The sequence below is a fragment of the Ursus maritimus genome, unplaced genomic scaffold (genome assembly GCF_017311325.1).
Source record: "Ursus maritimus isolate PB19 unplaced genomic scaffold, ASM1731132v1 scaffold_6, whole genome shotgun sequence".
Classification (NCBI taxonomy): domain Eukaryota; kingdom Metazoa; phylum Chordata; class Mammalia; order Carnivora; family Ursidae; genus Ursus; species Ursus maritimus.
Window position 1 is genome coordinate 73,312,141 of NW_024426774.1, and position 24,688 is coordinate 73,336,828.

Consider the following 24,688-nt stretch of genomic DNA (forward strand, 5'->3'; position numbering starts at 1 on the left):
ACTGAGCCTCCACCTCAACCCTATTTTTCATAATTTCTTCATAATTTTCACCTCCAACCCAGGCCTCCACCTCAACCCTGTTTTTCATAATTTCTTACTCTTTTTTAAAATAGAAGTTATTCCTTGTCTCTTGAGTGTTCTAAACAGTTATTTTAAGGTCTTTGTCAGACAACTCTGTAAAATTAAGTTTCATATGGAGTGACCTTATGTTCAGATTATTGCTTTTTAAGATAGTTTTTCTTAATATAAAACATCTCTGTTTTGAATTATGATTTGCTGACTAGATGATTAGGAGTCTTTTTGGTTTCTATTTATTCTCCTTTGGCTTATCCTTCTCTATCAGAGAAACTAGATTAGATAGTGGCATTTTGGGTCTCCCACCCAAAGTAATACTGGGGATGTTACCAGTAGATCCGGTCACCAAGCTCCCACCCAAAGTAATACTGGGGATGTTACAGATCTGGTCACCAAGCTAGTAGTCAGCCTGGTTCGGGCTTTCCCTGGGCCCATGACTTTTCCTACTGCTGCAGCTCTGGCAGTAGCCCTTTTCAATTTCCTTTCATGGAAGAGGAAGCCCCTGAAATTTCCCATTTCCTGGGAGTGAGGTGAGTTTCTCCTCAGGAACTGACTTCGGGGCCATCATTGCTGCTTTTAGAGCTGTAACCCAGCTGATCTCTGGTATCAGCACTCTCGCTACTTTGCATTTCTCTTCTGTTTTACCCAGATAATTATCTTGCTTTTGAGCTCAGTTGGTTTTGGGGTTCTATTTGCATATTTTGGTTATTATTAATATGTGCCGGGGCATGGCTTGTCAAAACGTAAACCAGCTGTTCCATCTCTACCAGTTCAATGAAACTCTTTAAAGCTTACTTTTCTCATAATAATGGATGATAATAGATAATAATTTTATTTTATTTTTTTAAGATTTAAATTTTTAAGTAATCTCCACATCCATAGTGGGGCTCAAACTTACAACCCCAAGATCAAGAGTCGCATGCTCCACTGACTGAGCCAGCCACATACCCCAATAATAGATAATAATTTTAGAAAACAACCTGTTAAGAACATATTAGACACTTCACCAGGACAAACTCATTTAATCCTCCCAAAAACTTTCATTTTATGGAAGAGGAAAGTGAGAAGTGGGGAGGTTTCATAACTTGTCCTGGATCATACCACTATTAGATGGCAGAGCAGGGATTCTATGTGCTTTCTCTCTAAATAATTTGGCTCTGTAGTCTATCCTCCTGACCACTATCACGTACTCTCCTACCTGTCAGTTGGGGAAAATCATACCTTTTCACAGACTTGTTTGTTGCAAAGATAAGATGTGAAAAGTCTAGTGTTGTATCTGATTATAAAAGACATTCGGTAAATGTTTATTTTTCTTTACTTAGTGGCAGGCAAATATATTTACAGTATGATAATTTAAACAAAACTTGTAAGTTTATTTTGTTTAAAATACAGCATGTTTCATTTTACTAAGAAGGGTAGGAATTCTATTATTGGACTAATTTTCTTGTGTGGCCATGGGGGCAGGACTGGCCTGGGACGCACAGCTAGGAAGCTAGGGAATCAGAGAAATAGGGTCTAGTGCAAAGTCCACATTGAAAACCAGACAACTGAAGGGTTCTGCAGAAAAGCCGGTATGATCCTGGGGAATTCCAAAGCAGAGGACTTTGTGGACTAGATGGGAGGAGCTGGTGCCTTGAGCGTTTCCCAGAGCTCCTGAGGTCCCGGATCCTTGGCAGTGGGCCAGAAAGGGCTCTGGTGAGGGCACTTTGCCAGGCTTTACCTCCTTAAGTATTCTCTAATCTTTGTTTTCAAATTCCCCAAATTAACAAGGAGCATTTAGTCTTAGTGTGTAACACTCAAGGAGGTAAATAGGCCTGGTTAACTGTTTGTAATTACAATAGCCAAGAATCTAAATTAGGGAATTGCCTCTGGGGCCTTAAACCATTTTCTCAGTCATCTAATCTCTGGCTCCCTCAAGCCCACACAGGTGGGCCTTCCTGCCCGCACGTCCTCGAGTCCAGCTCAGAGTCGACCCGTCCATGGCACCGTACTGACCCCGTAGGGGCACACCTTGTGCCTAATAGTTCCTCAAAGTACATTAGAGGCTCTGAGAAAGGAAAGGTCCTTGTGAGATGTAATATTTGGAGGCAGTTTTGCTGATTTGTATGACTAGGGGTAAGTGCGGAGATCATAAACAAATGCTGAGTTGGGAATATGAAGAGAGTATGTGTATGTGTGTGTGCGTGTATGTGTGTGGGTGGCACGTATGTTAGAATGGGCATCAGCGAAGTGCACAACCTTACTATAACAGAAAGTCCTATCGAAATGTGGAAAAACTTTTAAGGTTAGAATCAAGCTGGAATATTTGATTAAGATGGAAAAGGAATTAGATCAAGATTTGTTAACAGTCACGAGCCCTTGTAAGTTCAGGCAAGGAGGCATGATGCATAGTGAGGTGGCCTGCTCTTGTCTCAGACCTGCCTGCCCTTTTCAGACTGGTTGGTTTTGCTAGAACCTCTGTGTGCCGGGTCAGGGAGGTTTAGGAGAGGCTCACAGACAGTTTGGAGGAGCATTACTGAGCTAGTATTTATTGTACTGGTATTTCAGTGCACTTGAAAGGAAAGTAAGGAAATAGGAGAATACTCCTTATCTCTTACAGTTCCTTTTCCCCCTTAGTTTTTCCCATATAGTGAATCCCTATAGGACACTTGACTTCAGACTGCAGCATTTTCTGTAAGCCAGTCCTGCATTGTCTTTGCTTCAGGTCATGATCAGGGTGCTGGGATCGAACCCGCATCGGGCTCCCTGCTCAACGGGGAGTCTGCTTCTCCCTCTCCTCCCTGCTTGTGCTCTCTCTCTTGCAAATAAATAAATAAAATCTTTGGGGGGAAAAAAGAAATCAGTTATCTGTCTACAGAATGTCTTCCTCAATGTAAAAAAATATTTTTTTCTTTTTCTTTGGACCTCATCTCTTTATTTTCCATATATTTTTAGTTAAATGCAATTATGATCCTCCTAAAATAATTGTCTACTACTGAATATACTGTTTCTTAAGATAATATTATATAACGTGGTAAGGCATAAGGTTAAAAAGGATTTTTTTTTAAGACTTTATTTATTTGACACAGAGTGAAAAAGAGAGAGATCACAAGCAGGGGGAGTGGCAGAGGCAGAGGGAGAAGCAGGCTCCTGGCTGAGCCGGGAGGCTGATTTGGGACGTGATCCCAGGACCCTGGGATCATGACCGGAGCCGAAGGCAGACACTTAACTGACTGAGCCACCCAGGTGCCCAAATATGTTTTTAAAATAAAATGTTCTTAAGCACTCTAGAATAACAGTATAATAGAGCAGAATCTCACTAACAGCAATATCCAGATAACCTCAAAATGTTTATCCCAACTTGCTTTATTAATTCTCCATAGGATCTGGTTGAAAATTTTGTGGGGGGCCACATTTTGAAAGACATGAAAATGATTATTAAAATATACCTTAATATGTGTTTTCTCTGAATATAAATAATCTTTATAAAGATAGATCATAAATTATATTAAAATTATATTCTCTTTGTTGGAAATCTTGAGTTTTGTAGTATAGATTATCTGTAAGAATTTTATTAACATCAGAAGATCAGAACATTTTAACTGTGGTTGTAAGCCGTGGTATTAAAGCTTATTTTGCAGACAAGACACATGCTTTATATGCTTTTGTAAGAAGTGGAATCTTTAAGGAAAATAAGTGAAAGAGGAAAATAAGTGAAAAGTAAAACGGGAGACAAATTTTAGTTTCCCTCCTTCCAAATGTAAGAATATTTATTCTTTTCTAACAATGTTGGTGTGTATCAATAGTTTGTACTTTTACCTTTTGGTACCTGATTATTCCAAATGTTTGCTTTACATATGCCTTTTAGGTGCCCCAATGTGAGTCTGCAAAAGCTACCGGAACAGTGGCTATGGAATGTTTTAGAGGAAGTTAAATGCAGTGATCCTTCATCTAAACTCTGTGCTACAAGACGCAGTGCTGGCATTCCTTTCTACATACAGGTGCTTATCCACAGGACGTAGCTGTTTGTCTTTTGATAATTTGTTTTATTTGTCTTTTGACAATCCCCTTGACATGTGAGTAAGCATATTGCATAAGGAACAGTTCTGTGTTTTAAGTACTATAGCATTTGTGGCTTTGTTGTACGTGTGGACAGTGTGTTCCCGTGACAGATCTGTTCTTGGAACAAACCCTCCACGAGGTCAGTCTTGTAATGTGAACAGAGGGTGGTATAGATTTCCGCCTGGTCATTAAGTAGGCAGACATCACTGTGGCACATTCACTGCTCACTTCTAGGAAGTGTACATGTTACCTTTTTCTTTTTGAATTAGAAAAAATAGTCTTCCTGTTATTTCAAGACCCTTAAGACTCTCTCTGTAAGCAACCGGTAGTAACAGTTTCTTTTGAATCCTTCCGTAAAATGTCCATGCACAAAATAATTTTAATCCTAATAGTAGCTAACATTTAGTAGTTATTTCACGTATGTTACCTTATTTAATCTTTCCTCAAGCCCTATGAGGTGCGTCCTGTGATCATGCATATGTTGTAGATGAAGAAACTGAGGCTTAAGGAAGTGAAGTAATTTGCCAAAAGCCCCAGAGATAGTGTGAGCGGAGCTAAGACTTGAAGCCCAGACAGCCTGACTGAATGGGTGTGTGTTTTTTTGAACACAGAAGAAAGCGTATTACACACCCTGTTTTTCCCTTGCTTTTTTTCACCTAACATTATACCTTAAAGATCACTTCATATCAGCACGCCCAGATATCGCAAGTTGATAGGAGAATATTTTATGTCCACGGTGTTGAATTGAAGAGGCGGTCACCCTTGTGAATGCAGTGAATAAAAACCAAAGTCCTCACAATACTAAATTAGACCCTGACCTGAAAGTTCTTTGTTTAATAGTCAGTAGGATGCAGTCCAGGAATGGGGGTGGTGTAATAAAAGCAATGATAATAAGTGAAACGAAGTCTTTGTTTTAAGTGCCCCTACCTACATTTTTTCCTTCTCTTTCTTATTCCTTCCCCAAATTTCCAACGTCATCATTGTGTGATGACAGTGGACATCACTTGCGGGTTGTTGATGTGATACAGAGATCATTGAGGTAGCTCTGCTGGGTGGGTTTTGGTGACCTTCAGAAATTAACTCCTCTCTGATTTGACCTGTCCCACTTCAGTTTGGTTTATCTCCTGCCTATAATTCATTCTGACCTAGTGTGTTTTTGCCTCATTCGTCTGTCTGAGGACAAATGTTAACACAATAGCAAGGTCTAGTTGTGTGTTTGTGCTGTGTGCTTATTCCCTTTGGTTCCCATCCAGTACTAAATGTTGGTCACAGTGACAGAGCAATCTGGACATGCATTCACTTAGCCCATCCTTGGGAAGAGTGTCATAACTATGCCCACAGCTCTTGACGGAACAAAAGCCATGGTTTCAAGGAGACATTTCAGTAATTGGATATAACTCTCTTATTTATGTTAGTTGAGTAAAATCTAAATTATTAGAAAAATCTGAGGCGCCTGGGTGGCACAACGGTTAAGCGTCTGCCTTCAGCTCAGGGCGTGATCCTGGCGTTATGGGATCGAGCCCCACATCAGGCTCCTCCGCTATGAGCCTGCTTCTTCCTCTCCCACTCCCCCTGCTTGTGTTCCCTCTCTCGCTGGCTGTCTCTATCTCTGTTGAATAAATAAATAAAATCTTAAAAAAAAAATAAATTATTAGAAAAATCTGCTCAGAGATGTCCCATTCCTCATAGCATAATTTACCAATAAGTTATGTTCTCATGGAAACCTTTCTTTAGTGTTAACTGTGGAGAAACACTGCCCTACTTAGTTTATGAACTTATCTTTTGTGCAGACAGATATGAAATTGTTTTGAGTGGTCATTAGAAAAATAGTATATATGTTTTCTGAGCATAAATATACTATGATACATTTTTCTTTTAAACTTACTTAGTTTGGGTGTTCCTCTTTTATGGATTATAAAAGCTTCCGAAGAAGCTTGAAACTTTCACTCTTGGGAGCTAGTAGCTATAAATGAAATAATCCCTGCTACTCCTAGTTCTCCACAACCACTAATCTATATTCTGTTTCTAGAGATTTGCCTATCCTGGACATGTCATATAAATGGAATCATATAATGCGCGGCCTTCGTGTCTGGCTTCTTTCACTTAGCATGTTTCAAAATCCATCCATGTTGTAGCACGTATCAGTACTTCATTCCTTTTTAATGCCTCAGGTAGTTTGATACCTTATTTTAATGTTTATTGTGTATTGGCAAAATGTTAGACACAAAGTAAATAAGCAGCTCTTGAAAATTCAAACATAGGACCTCTTTGGAGTTTGTAGTATTGTCTCTTGCTCATGGAGTTTCCAGTGCTACAATTTGATAGTCCTCCAGGTAGAGAGACTCTTTGGTAAAGAATTAAGTAACTGATCAGTCTCCAGGGAGTTTCCAAATCCTTGCTAGAAATTTAATCCATAGGTGTTGGGGTTTTTTTGTTTTTTGTTTTTTGTTTTTTTTGTTTTGTCTTTTAACTAAAGAGAATTTTCGTGTTGGGAAATTTGTTACAAAAACTGACTTGCTTATTGTATCTGAGACTTGCCACCTAGTTATGGTCCTATAAGAGTGGTCAACAAGAGCCATTCTCTCAACCTCTTAGAATTCTATTGTTAATAAGCAAAACTGGAAATGACTTTAGAGGTTCCATGATATCACCATCACCGAATTTTTCAGATGAAGAATCCCAGGGGTGGCGAGGTTAAGCTACTTGTCCAAGGCCACATGGCTTAATTAGCTTACTTGATACCACATGTTTCTATAGGGAGATTTTGCATTTTGAGATTGATTCTGGGAAGTAGCTAATAGGTGTATGTAAAATCAGAGCCTCGTTAATTTTTGTTTTGTTTTTCCGTAGGCGCTATTGGCATCTGAACCTAAGAAAGGCAAAATGGATTTGTTGAAGATAACAATGAAAGAGTTAATCACCTTGGCTGGGCCTACAGATGACTCAAAGAGCACCGTCCCCCAGGTAATAATGGAAATATTCAAATCCTGCTAGGAAGGCAGTGATTTTAAATCTTCGCTTTACCAAAAAAGAAAAAAAAATATCTGCTAAAGATGTAGAATTCTTGAAAATGGGGCAGGCATTTGAAGCTTGATCTGGATTTTTTGTTTTTTGTTTTGTTGGCCTTTCCTGTCCACGAAATAAATCATTGCTTTAGTTGATATATATTGACCAAAATGAACTATTTTTAAAATCTGGTGAAAACATCCAACTTAGGTAAGGTATTTTATAATACTGCTCTTGCATCTGAAGTTTTTTTAAATGAATGTGCTATTACTTAAAATTTCATGTGTGCTTCTTTGAGTTGATACGCATTTTGTAATTCAGTAGCTGATCTTTCCCTAAAATGAATTGTCTAACTTTTGGTATATTCATATTTTAATTTTAGCTAATATTTAGTCTCTTTTAGTTACTGCTGCAGCTGGGTTAATTGTGTGCGAGTGTGTGTGTGTGTGTGTGTATGAGTATGAGTGAGAAGTTGGGGTAAGTAATCCTCGCAGCTCTACCCCACTCCATAATAGTAAATACCTTCAAGTACATCTTGTCTAGGCTTTCTCAGTAAATGCTTTATAGTAGGACTTTCCTCCCAACTGTAGGACGCCCAGGCTAGGTCAGGGAACAGAAGAGCTGACTCGTCAATCGGGTACAGTACGTTCGTACATGCGGTTTTATTTCAGAGCCTGTGGGAGGGGTCTAGCCCATGGGCCAGAGTGTGACTAGTGGAAAAGGATGGGGTTTATTAGCATGACACTTTCTGGCCTGTGACTATAAAATGTGAAATTTCCTTATTTCTCTCAAATTTTTAAAATGTTACTAATCACCTTTCAGAAATGATCAGTTTTAGATTTTTTTCCCAGCGAACTGTGAAAAATACAATTTGGTTCCATTTTCTTAGACTCTCACTTTAAAAAAGTGCTACTTTTTTATGAGAACATCTAAAAATAATAGTGTTTGATTTTAAAGAGTATTGGATAATTCTTGTCCTACTCTGCTTCAGGATCATTCATGGCATCTTAGTGGTCATTTTTATTAAATTGGTAAAATTTAAAAATGTTGTCTCTGACTAGTCTTCTAGGCATTAGTTGATAATTTGCTTTCCTTCTCCCCTTTCGTGGTGTATTTCTTATTATTTTTATTAGATATCTGTGAAACATTTCAGATATAAAAATGTACAGTGAACGATGAACATCTATGAAACCAGTTCTAAGCTGAAGAAGTAAAACATTGTTGATGGAATTGTATGCACTGTGGGCTCCTCCACATCCTGTGTCCCTTTCTTCCCCCTCAGCTATAACCACTAATCTCAGTTTTTCCGTGCACGTTTTTCATTCTTTTATGAACTTTTTTTTAAAAGCATAAATGGTATTATCCATACATCTTTTCAAAGTTTGGGTGTTTACAATAAACATTATTTTTCAAGGTGAGTGAGCTGTAAGTTCGTTGTAATTTCTTTTTCTTTTTTTTTTTTTTTAAGATTGATTGATTTTAGAGGGAGTGTGAGCAGGGGAAGGGCATGGGGTTAGAGGGGGAAGGGGAGAGAGAATCTGAAGTAGACTGTGTGCTGAGCGTGAAGCCTGTTGCAGGCCTCAGTCCCACAACGGCAGATCCTGACCTGAGCCGATGGACCCAGGCGCCCCAAGTTCATTGTAATTTCTGAATGGTGTTTCGGTATGCATAGTTTCTGCCTTTCTGCTTCATGTGAAATGGCTTCCCAGTTTTATTTCACATTTCTCTGATACCTGGCTAGCTTTAACATTTTTTCTTGTGTCTGGATTACTTCTGTGAATTGCCCATTTAGAGACTTTTTTTTTTTTAAGATTTTATTTATTCATTTGACAGAGAGACGGCCAGCGAGAGAGGGAACACAAGCAGGGGGAGTGGGAGAGGAAGAAGCAGGCTCATAGCGGAGGAGCCTGATGTGGGGCTCGATCCCAGAACACCAGGATCACGCCCTGAGCCGAAGGCAGACGCTTAATGACTGCGCTACCCAGGCGCCCCCCCATTTAAAGACTTTTTGGCTGCCTTTAACTTGGTTATTTGTCTTTGTCTTGTAGGAGTTGGGTTTTTTGCTGTTTTAAAATGATTTTTCTGGGATGCCTGGGTGGCTCAGTTGGTTAAGCATCTGTCTGCCTTTGGCTCAGGTCATGATTTCAGGGTCCTAGGATCAAGCCCTGCTTTGGGCTCCCTGCTGGGGAGGGGTCTGCTCTGCCATCTCCCTCTGCATCCCCACCCCCGACTCCTGCTCTGTCTCTCAAATAAATAAATAAAAAATCTTTAAAAAAATGATTTTCCTGATAACAATATTCCTTTTTGGTTATTTGTGTTACACATACCTTCTCCCAATCTGTGGCTTCTCCTTTCACTTTGCTTATGCTATTATTGCATGGAAGTTTTAAATTTTAATCAAGTGGAGTATGTCAGCTTTTTCTTTTATGGTTTGTGCATTTGGATCTTGTTTAAAATACCCCAAGGTCAGAACGATATTTTATATTTTCTTTTTAAAGTTTTAGAGTTTTACTTCTCACATTTCTGTCTTTACACCACCTGTAAATTGTTTTTCTTTGTGTGTAAAATAAGAAAAAAATTTTATTATTTTCCATTTGTATAATTAATATACAAGCATTTTTGATGTAGGATATCCTCTCCCCTTGATTTATAACACCCTTTTATCTTTCATGTACTGTTTTTATTGATATGCGTATCTGTTTGTGTGCTCTGTTTTATTGGTCTGTTAGTCTATCCCTGAGCCAAAATCACTATTTTAATTACTATCTTTTTAATAAGTTTTGGTATCTGGTAGAGTGAATCTCTCTTTTTTCCCTTTGGAATTATCTTGGCTTTATTCGTTTCATTGCTCGTCCATATAGTTATAGAATCAGCTTGTTAAGGTCAACAAAACCCCTTTTTGAATTTTGGTTGGAATTTATTTATTGATTTGTTTGGGAAAAATGACTTTGTGTTGAATGTAAGCACAACAATAACCCCCAAAATTAATTGCATTTATACACACCAGCAACATACAATATAATCTTTAAAATACCGTTTACAATTGCTAGAAAAATTATAAAATATGTAGAATTAAATCTCACAAAAGATCTGTAAGACTTCTATAGAAAATTATTTTTAAAAATAATGAAAGACATACAAGAAGATCTGAATAAATGGAGAAAAAAATCCATGTTCATGGACTGGAAGAATCAATATAAAAAAAGTCGTGTCAGCAATTGCTATACTACAACTAATGACTTATATTTAAATTCTTTTGGATTTTCTTTATGGATAATAATATCCTCAGTGAATAATGCTAAATGTATTTGACCTTTCTAGTTCTTATTCATAGAACATTTTTCTTATTCTGTTGGCTGGAACCTGATGTATGGTTTGTATAGAAATGGAGATAGCAGGTGGCCTTGTGTTGTTTCTGATATTTGTTGTAGGTTTAAATCTATCTTATATCTCATTGAGGAAATCAAATTTTACTGAATGCTTTCACGTGTCTTGTGAGTTAAATGTTTCTTTTTATTTTATTTATTTTTTAAAAAGATTTTATTTACTTATTTGACAGAGAGAGAGACAGCCAGCGAGAGAGGGAACACAAGCAGGGGGAGTGGGAGAGGAAGAAGCAGGCTTCCCAGTGGAGCAGGGAGCCTGATGCGGGGCTTGATCCCAGGACCCTGGGATCATGCCCTGAGCCGAAGGCAGACGCTTAATGACTGAGCCATCCAGGCGCCCCTAAATGTTTCTGTTTAGAATTTGTAAATATGAATATGTTGATTTTTCATATAATAGCATCTTTGCATACAGACCAAACCCACAACTTTGACATGTTGAATTTTTTTTAACACTTTGCTAGATTCACTTAAAAGTTATTAAAAACATTTTTTGCATATTTTCACTGGATTCATAAGTGTGATTGGCCTGTGGTTTTCCTTTTTCATGCTGTACCTGTCCTTATTTTTTTATGTAAAATTTTTATTGAATTCTAGCACTACAAAGACATGTATAAATCATGTATGCACCACAGTAAAGTTTCACAAGGTGAACACAGTTGTGTAGCAAGAGATAGAACATTTTAGCACCTGTTTTAGCATCAGTACCTTTTCCCCGAGGGTAACCACTAGCCTAACTTTAACCACCCTTTTTAGTTTTAACTGTTTTTTAAATTTAATTTAATTTTATTTTATTTTAAATAAATGAGGGGCGCCTGGGTGGCACAGCGGTTAAGCGTCTGCCTTCGGCTCAGGGCGTGATCCCGGCGTTATGGGATCGAGCCCCACATCAGGCTCCTCTGCTATGAGCCTGCTTCTTCCTCTCCCACTCCTCCTGCTTGTGTTCCCTCTCTCGCTGGCTGTCTCTATCTCTGTTGAATAAATAAATAAAATCTTTAAAAAAAAAAATGAAACCATACATTATATACTCTTTTGATATGATTTCTCTTGACCAATGTTATGTTTATGGTCCAAATTGTGATTTATTCATTTTCATTCCCATGTAATATTATATAACTTCATTCTTCTGTTGATGAACATTTGGGTAGTTTTTTAATTTGGGTTATTAAAAATAGTACTTTTACAAACATTCTCGTACATGCCTAATGGTGAACATAGATGTACATTTCTTTTCAGTAGATACCTGGAAGTGGTTATTGGGTATGTTGTATATTAAGCTTTAGTAGACATTACCATTTTCCCAAAGTAGTTGTCCTTACCTCATATTTATAGCCAGGCTGTGCTAGACTGATAAAATAAATTTGGGAGTCTTTTCTACTCTAAAGAGTTTATGTAAATTGGGATTATCTATTCTTTGAATATTTGGTAGAATTCATACATAAAACCATGTGGGTCTGTTTTTTTGGTAATTGTTGTAGTTACTAGGTTGGGTTTGTTTGTTTGTTTGTTTGTTTGTTTTAAAGATTTTATTTATTTATTAGACAGAGATAGAGATAGCCAGTGAGAGAGGGAACACAAGCAGGGGGAGTGGGAGAGGAAGAAGCAGGCTCATAGCAGAGGAGCCTGATGTGGGGCTCGATCCCATAAGGCCGGGATCACGCCCTGAGCCGAAGGCAGACGCTTAACCGCTGTGCCACCCAGGCGCCCCTGTTTTTTTTGTTTTTGATCGCTGGGTAGGATTTTTATCTGTTGATTTCCTTTATGTAATGCTAACATCTATCTAGCTTTTAAATTTCTCCTTGAATTTTTTTGGATAAATTCTATTTCCTGGGAGACTGTCCATTTTGACTTAATTTTTCAAATTGATTAGGATAGTATTATTCATAGTAGTATTTTTGCTTTATTCTCTGATGTATCTGTAGTCATGTCATCTTTGATATTCTCACAATACTGCTTATTTTCTTATCTCTCTTCTTGGTTAGTCAGAGGTTTGTTTCTATTTCAAAGTATCAACTTTGGGTTTGTTAATGGTCTTGTTTCTGTCATGGCTCTTTTCAAATTTTCTGCTCTTTTAAATTTTCTTTTTCTATTTTGAATTTATTGTTCTTTCTCTATCATCTTAATTGGACATTTAGCATATTTATTTTTAGTCTTTATAGAAGCATGTAACGCATGCATTTCTTTTAAGTTCTACTCACAGTGTATCTCACAAATGTTGATGTGTAGCATCTTGGTTGTTATTCAGCTTTAAATAATAAAAAAAATTTTTCTTTGACCAGTGTTTTTAAAAGTATCAGTTTTAGGGGCGCCTGGATGGCACAGAGGTTAAGCATCTGCCTCCGGCTCAGGGCATGATCCCGGCGTTATGGGATCGAGCCCCACATCAGGCTCCTCCGCTATGAGCCTGCTTCTTCCTCTCCCACTCCCCCTGCTTGTGTTCCCTCTCTCGCTGGCTGTCTCTATCTCTGTCGAATAAATAAATAAAATCTTTAAAAAAAAAAAAAAGTATCAGTTTTAAACATATTTAAAGAAATCAGTTTCTAACTTAATTCCACTGTAATCAGAGCACAATCTGTAAGATTTTAATTATTTGGTATTTGTTGAAGTTTTATCTGTGGCTAGGTTTGGAGTCATTTTTAAAAATAAATGTTTCATGTGTACTTGAAAAGAACATGTTGTCTCTACTTGTTAGGTGCAGGTTTCTATATCTGTCCATTGGATCAAGCTTTTTTTATTGCATTGTTCAAATCTTACTTAAAAAAAATTGATTTATCAGATAATAGTTGTTTTATTAAAGTCTGCTTTTTCATTTGTGGATTACAAGAAGAAATAAATTTCTTATAATTCAGTAATTTTTTTTTAAATTTTGAGGTTAACTATTAGATCTGTACAGATTTAGAATTAACATGGTCTTCAACCCACCACTAATTTTCAGATTTTTATTCTAGGTTCATGCTTTAAATATCCTTAGAGCCTTGTTCAGAGATACACGTCTGGGAGAAAATATTATTCCATATGTTGCTGATGGAGCTAAAGCTGCAATTCTAGGCTTTACATCACCAGTCTGGGCAGTAAGTGCTTTTGCCATTTATTTTCATTGACTTAATTATACTTCCGAGTAGGTTCTAATAAACTACTTTTTATCTTTTTGGTTGGCTTTTGAGCCATAACTCTTTGTTTTCTTATTTCAGTGATTGCTTTAGCAATCATATATATAATCATATATATATATCATATATATATCCTGTATCTCTGGCATCACAGTCAGCCCTCAAGTGGTATTATATCGCTTCAGTTGAACTATAAGACTTTATAAGAACCTAACAATATATACTTCCATCTCTCTCCTCCCAGTCTTTGTGCTTTTTTTTTTTTTTAAGGTTTTATTTATTTATCTGAGAGAGAGAGAGAGATCACAGGCAGGGGGGAGGGGTAGAGGGAGAATCAGACTCCCTGATGAGCCGGGAGCCCGATGCGAACCTCAATCCCAGGACTCTGGGATCATGACCTGAGCCGAAGGCAGACGCTTAACGACTGAGCCACCCAGGCACCCCAATCTTTGTGCTTTTATTACACATTTTACTTTTATGTGTGTTATACATCCATACTACGTTGTTATTATTTTTCTTTAAGCTGTCATTTATTTCTTTTTTAAAATTTATCATTTTAACCATTTAAAAATGTATAGTTCAAGGGCATGAAGTACATTTGCAGTGTTGTGCAGTCATCCCTGCTGTTTTCAGAGCTTTTTCATCATCCTAAGCTGGAGCTCTGTATCTGTTGAACAGTCACTCCTCTCTCTCGTCCTCCTGCCCCTGGTAACCTCTGTTCTACTTTCCGGACTCTATGAATTTGCCTATTGTAGGTACTGCATAAGTGAAATCATAGAACGTTAGGCCTTTTGTATCTGGATTATTTCACTTAGTATAGTGTTTTCAAGATAGTGTATGTCATAATTTCATTCCTTTTTAAGGATGAATGATATTCCATTGTGCGTATATTTGACATTCTGTTTACCCATTCATCTGTTGATAGGCATTTAGGTGGTTTCTTTTTGGCTACTGTGAATAATGCTGCAACGAACATTATTATACAATTACTGAGTTTCTGATTTCAATTCTTTTGTGTATATCATATGGTAATTCTGTGTTTAACTTTTTGAGAAACGGCCAAACTGTATTCTACAGTGCCAGTGCCATTTTATACTTCCATCAGCAATGCACAAGAGTTCCATTTTCCTTTCATCCTTGCCAACACTTGTTATTTTCTCTTCTGTTTTTTTTTGTTTGTTTGTTTGTTTTTTGATAATAGCCATCCTAATGGGTATGAAGTAGTATCTCATTCTGGTTTTGATTTGCATTTCCCTGCTGGTCAATGACGTTGAGCTAGAAGCAGAACAACTCTTAATATCTTAATATGTCTTTCTTTTGATCCTGTGGGCTCTGGGTATCAGAGTGTCGAGTAAGTGCTGTAAATACACTCTATCAAAAGGTAAAAACAAAACAAAACAAAAACAAAAAAGAGGGACGCCTGGGTGGCATAGTCAGTTAAGCGTCTGCCTTTGGCTCAGTTCATGATCCCAGGGTCCTGGGATCCAGCCCCGCATCCGGCTCCCTGCTCAGCGGGGAGTCTGCTTCTCCCTCTGCCTCTCCCCACCCTGGCTTGTGCTCTCTCTCACTCACTCTCTCTCTCTCAAATAAATAAATAAAATCTTTTTTAAAAAAAAAAAAGGTAAAAAAACCCAAAGTATTAAAATGGAGGAGGTTAAATATTGAGTCACTTTTTTTTTTTTTGGCAATATGATCACTGTCCAGAAACTTTTGGACTCAGAACTCTAAAGATAGTGGACAATACCCAGGATAGTAGTTGTTGGATTTAAGAAGGTCAACTTTCATGATTCTTGGGAGAAGTACCATGGTTTTATTGTTTTCCTTCCAGAATAAAGGAGACTAACCTGTGGCTTGTGAGTGCTTAACATGTGGCTTTAAAAAAAAAAAGACTGGCAAAGGGAGAGGAGGAAAGAAGCTAAACCTTAATACGTTACCTGCAGAATGGAGAATTTGCTAGAAAGGCAGGCGTTCCAGTCAGTGATCTGCACAAACCATTTTAGAACTCTCTGATAAGCCTCTGATTGAGGGTCGGTATATGGTAGTATAGCTAAAGACACAGATTCCCAATGCAAAGAGGAATCCTCAAGGTTGCCAACTTCTGCCGGGAAAATTGTGCATCTTCCTGTAAGAAAGACAGATGTCTAAAATCCTGTCTAGGAGCATTGCCTAACTACTCCCAAGGACACAGTGTTTACCTTCTGCATTTACAGGAAGCAGAGCAATACCTGTGTACCTTCAGTAGAGTCATAGAGGTAGGAATGTGGCTTGACCATCCGGAAAACTAGAGATCATAAAACTGATTGCCAGAAATATCAATATTGTTTCCTTTCAGTCATAAATTCAAGATGAACAAAGAAATGCTTTCAGAGAATGAAACCTGGTGACTTTTCCAACATTGTAGCAAAACTGAAAGTATCAAAAATGAGTAGCTCATTTCTTTTAAAAATCTTTTTTGAGAACTTTTAAAACAATAACGCATGTACTGTAGAAATTTTGAAAATAAAGAAAAGCATAATAAGAAAAGTGAAAGTCACCTGTTTAACTACCATGTAGATATAATCATTATTAGCATTCTGATGTATTTTCTGCCTTTTTTTTTAATGTGGGCTTTGTATGTGTGTAGTACTCAGATACACACATATATCCACAAAAAACTGTATAAATATATATAAGCACTCATGTGTAGTTTTATTTTCGGGAATCTTCCATATTAACACTGATTATGAAGAAATCTTTTTGGTTCTTTTCAGTTTGCTGTACTAGAAAAATAAACATCATAGCTCTGATGATCAATCCTGTGACTTTAATATATTGATTGATATTTTTTTCCTTATAAAAACTTAATCTAAGATATGCCAAAATTATAAATCAACATAATCAATGTATGTGAAGAGAGCTTCATTTTAAAACAATTAAAATTTACAACCATTTAAAGCAGCTTACCACAGGATTCTCTGTTGAAGTCATTTAAAGAGTGATTTTTCCTGAACACATGTGAAATGTGGTTTAATTTACAGAAACCCTAATTTATGTACATCTCCTCAGGAATGTATCTTGTGCCTAAAGGTCACTACATCTGTACTTAACTGTTTTTCCATGTTGGAGAGGAAAAAAAAAAAACCCACAAGTAAAATTAACTTAATTTTAATTTTGCAGTAAAGGAACATTTCCCAGCAAGCATCCATGTATAATTTTATTTGTTTTTACACATTCCTCAATCTTTTGTATTGAGACCATACAAGTTTTTCAGTCTTTGCCACCTGTTGGGCTTTTTTAAAACATAGCGGTAAGGTATTATTGTAAACATATTAGGCATTAGGAACACCTACTGTGTTGCAGATGATATATTACACACTAGAAATACATGGATAAATGAGACATAATCATAATAATGGCTGTCTTGTTGAAGATTTTCTGTGTGCCTGGCATCATTTATTTTGATAATCTTCAGTTAATGCTCAGAACAGCCTTGCAAAGTAGATTCCATTATTATAATCCCCATTTACAGATAAGGAAGACAAGGCTCAGAGAAGCAAAATAACTTTGTCTAAGGGCACACTATAATCTGTTTGACTCCAGAATCTGTGCTAGTATAGGGGAGAGTTTTTGGTGTTATAGGAATACAGAGAAGGTGCATTTTACCTACCTGGTAGGGTTTTGGCCCTTTTCCTTAGGAAACAGAGCTGGAAGTATAATCTGGGTGCTAAGGTTTTATTGAATGGTACAAACCCACACCAGCAAGAATGAAGGAAAAAAGAGAAGGTGAGACAAGGAAAGAGGAAAGGCATTACTGAGCAGGCCTTGACCTTGCAGGAAAACCGAGCTAGTTGTCTGGTCATGTGATAGATTTTCCAGCCAGGCCATATGAAACTACCACCTCTTGGAACAGTGCCGTCTCCTGTCTCTTATTGTCAAAGGTTAACAGTTGGGGCATTAACACAACTTGGGCAGGGGTTGGAACAACCCTTGGGCAGCTGCGAGATAAGGCAGTTTCCCTGCCCTGTGATGTAGCTTCTCATCTGAGTCTGAAAATGGCTGGATGAGCCGCAGCCTCCATGGTGTAGTCAGGACAGACCCGGGGTTTAAAACTGTGGCTCCCACTGCTATTGAAAAACCCTTCACGAGAGAGTTTCTCAGTAGGGGAGTGATGGCATCTGATCGATGTCGTTACAAATGGAGACGCAACTGTAAGGTGGCAAGACTTACAGGGAAGGAGGAAGACCAATCAGGAAGCTGTTGTAGTAGTTCTGCCAAGAGATGATGATGGCTCAGAGTGGAAAAATATTGGTAAAAATGGTGACACGTGATGATCTTTGACGTGTATTTTAGAGATGAAGCAGGTTAAGTTAAAGACCCTGGGTGGCTCAGTGGGTTAAATGTCTGCCTTGGACTTAGGTCATGACCCCGGAGTCCTAGAGTCGAGCCCCACATTGGGCTCTCCGCTCAGCGTGGAGTCTGCTTCTCCCTGTCCCTCTGCCCCTGCCCCCCACTTGTGCTCTCTCTCTCTCTCAAATAAATAAATAAAATCTTTTAAAAAATTTAGGTAAGAGTAATTTACAGGTACATATATGAGAACCAAGACATTTCTGGGCAGTCCCTTTTTTCTTTGTTCAGTGACTGGAAAAACTGATCTTCTTTTCCTGCATCCTCATTGCAGGGAAGCTAACTCATCTTCCCAGCTTGCCCTAAAACTCCACTGAGTATGCCATTTTTATATCCTACTCAGACCCACACTGGGCTAATATTTCTATCTGGTATATCCTTGTTGCTTGTCCCTCAGGCCAGCTCTGGTCTACAATATGCAGTGGCTTTCAGAGGAGGAAAAGGAGCCTTTCAGATATTCCCAGTAGCGCTGCCATGTATGTACTTTGTGCTGTGTTGGCCCCAGCATGTCCAGGGTCTCTGGTAGTTGTGAGTTTGCCACAAGGGTGCCAGGCTAAAGGCTGTGTGGTGCTTAAACCTAGCCATGCTCTACTTATCACACTACATGTCTTGGCATGGAGCTTTACTCACAGGAAAGTACTTTTGAAAAAACCAGTGCATAGCTGATGTATGGGCTGGTGCAAGCTCTGTCTCTCTGTCTCACTATTTTGGAAGGAGGTCACCATGAATGCCACAACTTGGCTGGCCGTCCCCTGAGTCATAGGCCCAGAAATCCCAGTACAGATTTGCTGGATTACGGATGAGGGACTTATGACCTAAAGTTTTAAGTGTCTTTTTCAAGGTCACATGGTTAAGAAGTGATTAAAGACAAATTAGAATCCAAATCTCATTTAATTGTTTCAGAAAGTATTTCTTTCTACTGTAAACTGGCACCATGTACACTAGACAAAATATTTTCCATTACACGCAGATCCCGTTCTCAGGGGTGTGACCATCTATTAAGGGTAAAGGTGTATGGTGTATAAATGACTATACCACATAGTGATTGCACATGAGAAGCTCTGTGTTTATATTTTAAAACTACTTGTCAAGGGAGCATTTATGTTATATAAGAAAAGCCATACATATGTAAGAAAAATGTATTATCTACACATACACATGCATAGACACTTCTACACACACACACCGCTTTGTGAAACCTAATTTTGTTTTTCTTTACCAAATCTTTCTCTGTTTTACACAAGTCTATATGCTTAGCTTTTTCATGCTAGAAAGAAAAAGCATATGTACTTAGTGAATAGAAGGGAAGAATTGATAGCAGTTGTAGCTGAATATCAGCTCCTTATCAACCATATGTTGGGGGCTTGATGGAGAAGGAGTTAAGAAAACGGGAAGGTTTTCTGGTATTTTCCTTATAAGGATTAATTACAGCTGAAGTTATTTGGCAGCCATTCTATTCTGTCCATTTTTAACTTTACTACTACTTTTTTCTATTGTTATTCTCCTTTTTACTTGTATTCTCTTTGATCCATCCTTCCCAAACAGGACATGTTTTCATTGCCATTACTATCATGAGTTTTTCAAAATATATTAGTGCTGATAATGACCTTTTTCATTACCCACATCGATATATCAGTGATTCATATTAGCATCTACTATCAGTGATTTAGGAGTTGGTAATGCAGTTAGTCTTAACCTCTCTCTCAATTGTACTTCTATGTAATTTCCTTCCTTAATTAGCTTTATAGTGGGTAGGGACAGGTAATATGGATGAAATATTAGAAAATAAAAAGGAGTACCTTAACCAGATGACCTGGAGCCATTTATATTATTGCAGTGAAACATAGGACACTCTCCTATCTTAACTAACAAGTAGTGTCTTCCATGTTAGTTATTTTCCCTATATTTACATTAGTGTTTTTAATGTTATGCTATATAACTTTTACACATTTCAAATATCTAGTATATATTTCAACATTTAAAAATCAGTATAATACAACATATGGATAGACTAAAGGACAAAACCGCATGATCATCTAAGCAGTTGCAGAAATCCAAATAGCATTTCAGGTTATAAATGCTCAATAAACTAGGAATGGAAGGGGACTTTCTCAACCTGACAAAGAGTATCGGTGGAAAATCTGGAGCTAATAACATACTCAATGGTGAAAGACTGAAAGCTTTCCTCCTAAGATCAGGAGTAGGACAAGGATATCAACACTTGCCATATCTATTCAACATTGTACTAGAAGTACAGGTAGGGCAATTAGGTAAGAATAAGAAATAAAAATCAACCAAATTGGAAAGGAAGATGCAAAACTTATCTATTTTTCAATGATAGTCTCCTATATAGAAAATGTTGAGGAACACACATACACACACACTCACACACATACAAAACCATTAAATAATTAATTAATCATTAACAAACAAGTTCATCAAGATTGTAGGATACAAGATTAAATATAAAAATCAATTTTTATACACTAGCAAAGAACAATAACAAATTAAGAAAACAATTCCATTTATAATAGCATCAAAAGGAATAAAATACTTAGGAATACATTTAACAAAAGAAATGTAAGACTTGTATGCTGAAAATTACAGAATATTTTTTTGTAAAGATTTTATTTATTTATTCGACAGAGATAGAGACAGCCAGCGAGAGAGGGAACACAAGCAGGGGGAGTGGGAGAGGAAGAAGCAGGCTCATAGCAGAGGAGCCTGATGTGGGGCTCGATCCCATAACGCCGGGATCACGCCCTGAGCCGAAGGCAGACGCTTAACCGCTGTGCCACCCAGGCGCCCCTCAGAATATTTTTGAAAGAAATTGAAGAAGGCCTAAATAAGTGGAAAGATACTTCATGTTCATGGACTGGAAGACTTCATTAATACTGTTAAGATGGCAGTACTCCCCAAATTGTTCTACAGATTCAATATAATCTCTATTAAAATCCCATCTGAATTTTTTGCAGAAACTGACAAAGTGATTGTAAAGTTGAGATGAAAATGGAAGGGACTCAGACTAGCCAAAACAATCTTGAAAAAAGAAGGCGACTCACATGCTCAAATTTCAAAACTTATGACAAAGGCAGTAGTAATCAAGATAGCGTGGTACTGGCATTTGGTAAACATTTATAACTCAATAGAATAGAACTGAGCGTCCAGAAATGAAACCTACCATTTAGTAAAAAAGACAATTCAGTGGGGAAAGAATAGTCTGTTCAGCAAATGGTACCGGGACAACTGGATATGCTACATGCAGAAGAATCAATTTGCTTCCTGTCTTACACCATACTAAAAAATTAACTCAAAATGGATCAGACTCCTAAATGTAAAAGCTAAAATGGTGAAACTTTTAGAAGATATTAACTGTCAATCTTTGTGACTTTGGATTAGGTAACAGTTTCTTAGATATGACACCTAAAGCATAAGCAGCAAAAGAAAAATGATAAATTAGACTTGATCAAAATTTAAAATGTCTGTGTTTCAAAGGATACCATCAAGAAAATGAAAATTCTGCTGATAGAATGGGAGAAAATATGTGCAAATCATGTATCTGATATTTGGTTAGTATATATAATATATAAAGAACTCTTTTTGGGGGGAGCCTTGAACTCAGGACTCTTGAGATCAGGACCTGAGCTGATGAGATCAAGTGTCAGATGCCCAACCAACTAAGCCACCCAGGTGCCCCTGAATATATAAAGAATGCTTAAAACTCAGTGAGAAAAATTATGGCAACCTGGTTAAAAAATGGGCAAAGAACTTGAAATTATTTCTCCAGAAAAGATACGTGAATGTACAATAAGCATATGAAAAAATGCTTAACCTCATTAATCAGTAGGGAAATGCAAATCAAAACCACAATGAGATACCATTCCATATCCATTTAGAATAGTTATAATCAAGAAGATGGACAACCACAATTATTGGGGAGCATTTGGAGAATTGGTGAAATCGGAACCCTCATACATTGCTGGTGCAAATGTAAAATGGTACCACTACATTGGTAGGTCCTCAAAAGTTTAATGTACAGTTACTGTTACCAGTGGGAGAGTCTGCATCGTGTGAATGGAGGTCTTGGTTCTTGGATTCTCCGTGAAAGATTTACGTGAGGATCCACACTCGAATCAAGACAGCCAGAAGGAAAGCAGCAGGCACAAAGCAGTTTATCAAGGGCATTACACTCTCAAGGTGGGAGAGTGGGCAGGCCCAGAGATGGCAACTGTACCGGGATTAGGGGTGTCTTTTCTTTTTATGTTTGCGTAGGTTGTAGGTCATAGCGAGAGCAGTCTCCTACTGAGGTTGTTTCCAATCATCTAAGGGACTCCTACTGGTTGGGAGGGGGAGTTTTTGACCCTGCGAGGTTCTCGCTGAAACTGTCTTGGGAATAAGACTTCTGCCATGGGGATAAGTCAGGGGTGGGTTGAAGAAACCACAATGTGAATATATTATAATGAAGCTATAGGTTACCCTGGGGGCAGAGATTGAAGAGGCGAGCGCATGTTCTGCACCTGTGGCTCTTAGTCTGTCAGCCCTAGGGTGTTGGAAGCCATGAGGCCACGATGTTAAAAGTCACAAAGTCAGTATGTTGTGCCCCAGACTTCTAATGTGTCACCTATTTATCACCACCTTTGCCTCCAGCTCATGTCTGACTGCCTACTCTCTCATTACCATATAGCCCAGCGGTACCATTTCTACCTATCTACCCAAAAGAACTGAAACCACGTTCACACAAAAGCTTGTATGTTTGAGTGTTCATAGCATTATTATGAATACTAGTCCCCAAATGGAAATAACCCAGATGTCCATCCAATGATGAGTAGATTTTAAAAATGTGGTATATTCATGGAATGGTATATTATTTGGCCATGCAAAGGAATGTCATACTGATACATGCTACAACAGGTGAACCTTGAGAACAGCTAAGTGAAAGAAGCCAGACAAAAAAGGCTGCATATTGCATGATCCCACGAATATGAAATGTCCAGAGTGGGCAAGTCCATAGAGACAGAAAGTAGATTAATGCTTGTCTGGTAGGGGAGGATGTGTAATGACTAGTAATGTGTATAGGGTTTCATTTTGGAGTGATGAAAATATTGTGGCATTAGGTAGTGGTGGTAGTTTCCTACTTTGTGAATATAGTAAAAACCACTGAATAGTACCCTTTAATATGGTGAATTTTATGGTATGTGAATTTTATCTCAAGAAAAGGAAAATTAATTTTCTTTAATGTCTTAAAAGATTATTTGGTGGCCTTTGGGCGGTTGCTATGGCATTAACGCATTGTTCTGCAAACTGGTAAATTTATGGAAATGATTCCATAGTAATCCAGTAACAGGGTAACCAAAGAGCAGATGAGGGAAAAACTTTACTTTCAGCAAATTGTAACTAATTAATGGTAGAATATCACCGTGTTGCTACACCTACTGGAATAGGCCCTGATGATTGTTGGCTGCGAATGAGGGAACTTGGTACTGAATGGATCAGACTAATACTATTGGAACCCTCAGATCTATCTTAGTATTGCTGAAAGACTGTCTACTGCCTCCAGCTTATTGAATCAGACAGGGATTTTCTCTCTGGGGATACCCATTCACTCTGTGAAACAGTCCTCTAAGGTTTGATTAAGGGGTGCCTTGGCACTCATGCTCTTTAGTCTCCCTGAACTCCTAGTTTAGCTTGACTGCATTTGACAGCCTTTGTTAGAAAGTTTGGTTTAGGGCAGGATGGAATTTATGCTTCTATTTTTCTTTTTTTGTCTTTGTGCGATTCTTGAGAGGAGACAGCGTTTTATGTGACTTTACCAAGTCATCTTAAACCCAGGAGTCTTTGGGCACTAAGTCAATAGACCAAGTGAGAGATAATCAAGATCTGAGCTAGGGCACAGGCCGTGTTGACAGTGTAACAGGACAGATGGATTTGTTGTTTGGGGTTATTAGTCAGGGCATATAGTAGGTGCTTCATTAATGTTTGTTGACTGTGGAATGAACATAAGTGAATTTGTCCAATTTTAGGGTTTCACTGCAATATTGGTACGAATTATGCCACTTTGGTATGCATTGTCATCCAGTCCTGAAGTTACCATGCATGAATTGAGTCAGTCTTGGGCTTCCAGAGGAGAGGTTGCAAACCAGTGGTGGATAGGTCAAATTTAGCCTACAACTGTGTTTTGTTTGGCCTCCTCGATGGGTTTTTTTTTTCTTTTAATTTGTTGCCAACATTTCAAAATAGTGAGATTTCACATAAAAACTGGGTTTTTTGGCTTCTCTTGAAAAGGCAGATCTGGCAACACTGGGCTTACATTCCCTCGTGCAACTCAGCTGAAGCTGAAGAGTGACTGCATTAGACCCAGTCGTGCCTCCCCGCCGCTCACTGGTCCCTGTGGGCATTTGAGTTTTTGACCCTTGCTGCAGTGGTTTCAGGCGGCTATTTTGTAAATCTTACATTGTTACTTTTAATTACCTTTCATCTTATATTGCTGTTTAAACGTACCATATGATTATGACACCTAGCTCATTAGAATATAGGTTCTATGTTGGCCATAAGTGTGTCTTCTAGATATTCTCCATGGTGCTGGTATCGTGCCTTACACACTGTAGGCAAGTCGGTATGTATTTATACATCTCTGCCCTGATTTGGCAAGGCAATTGAGGAAGCCCAATCAATATACCATGGCATTCAAGA

General features: G+C 37.9%; 1 protein-coding gene across 2 annotated transcripts in view; it reads left to right on the top strand.

Annotated features, from left to right (window-relative positions):
- THADA (THADA armadillo repeat containing) overlaps positions 1-24,688 on the top strand; it is a 316,084-nt gene that overhangs the window by 69,771 nt on the left and 221,625 nt on the right. For both annotated transcript variants that reach the window (XM_040623526.1, XM_008699809.2), the window contains 3 exons: positions 3,923-4,055; positions 6,967-7,080; positions 13,454-13,576. In XM_040623526.1, the coding sequence (XP_040479460.1) occupies positions 3,923-4,055; positions 6,967-7,080; positions 13,454-13,576 (370 nt within the window). The remainder of the gene's footprint in view (positions 1-3,922; positions 4,056-6,966; positions 7,081-13,453; positions 13,577-24,688) is intronic.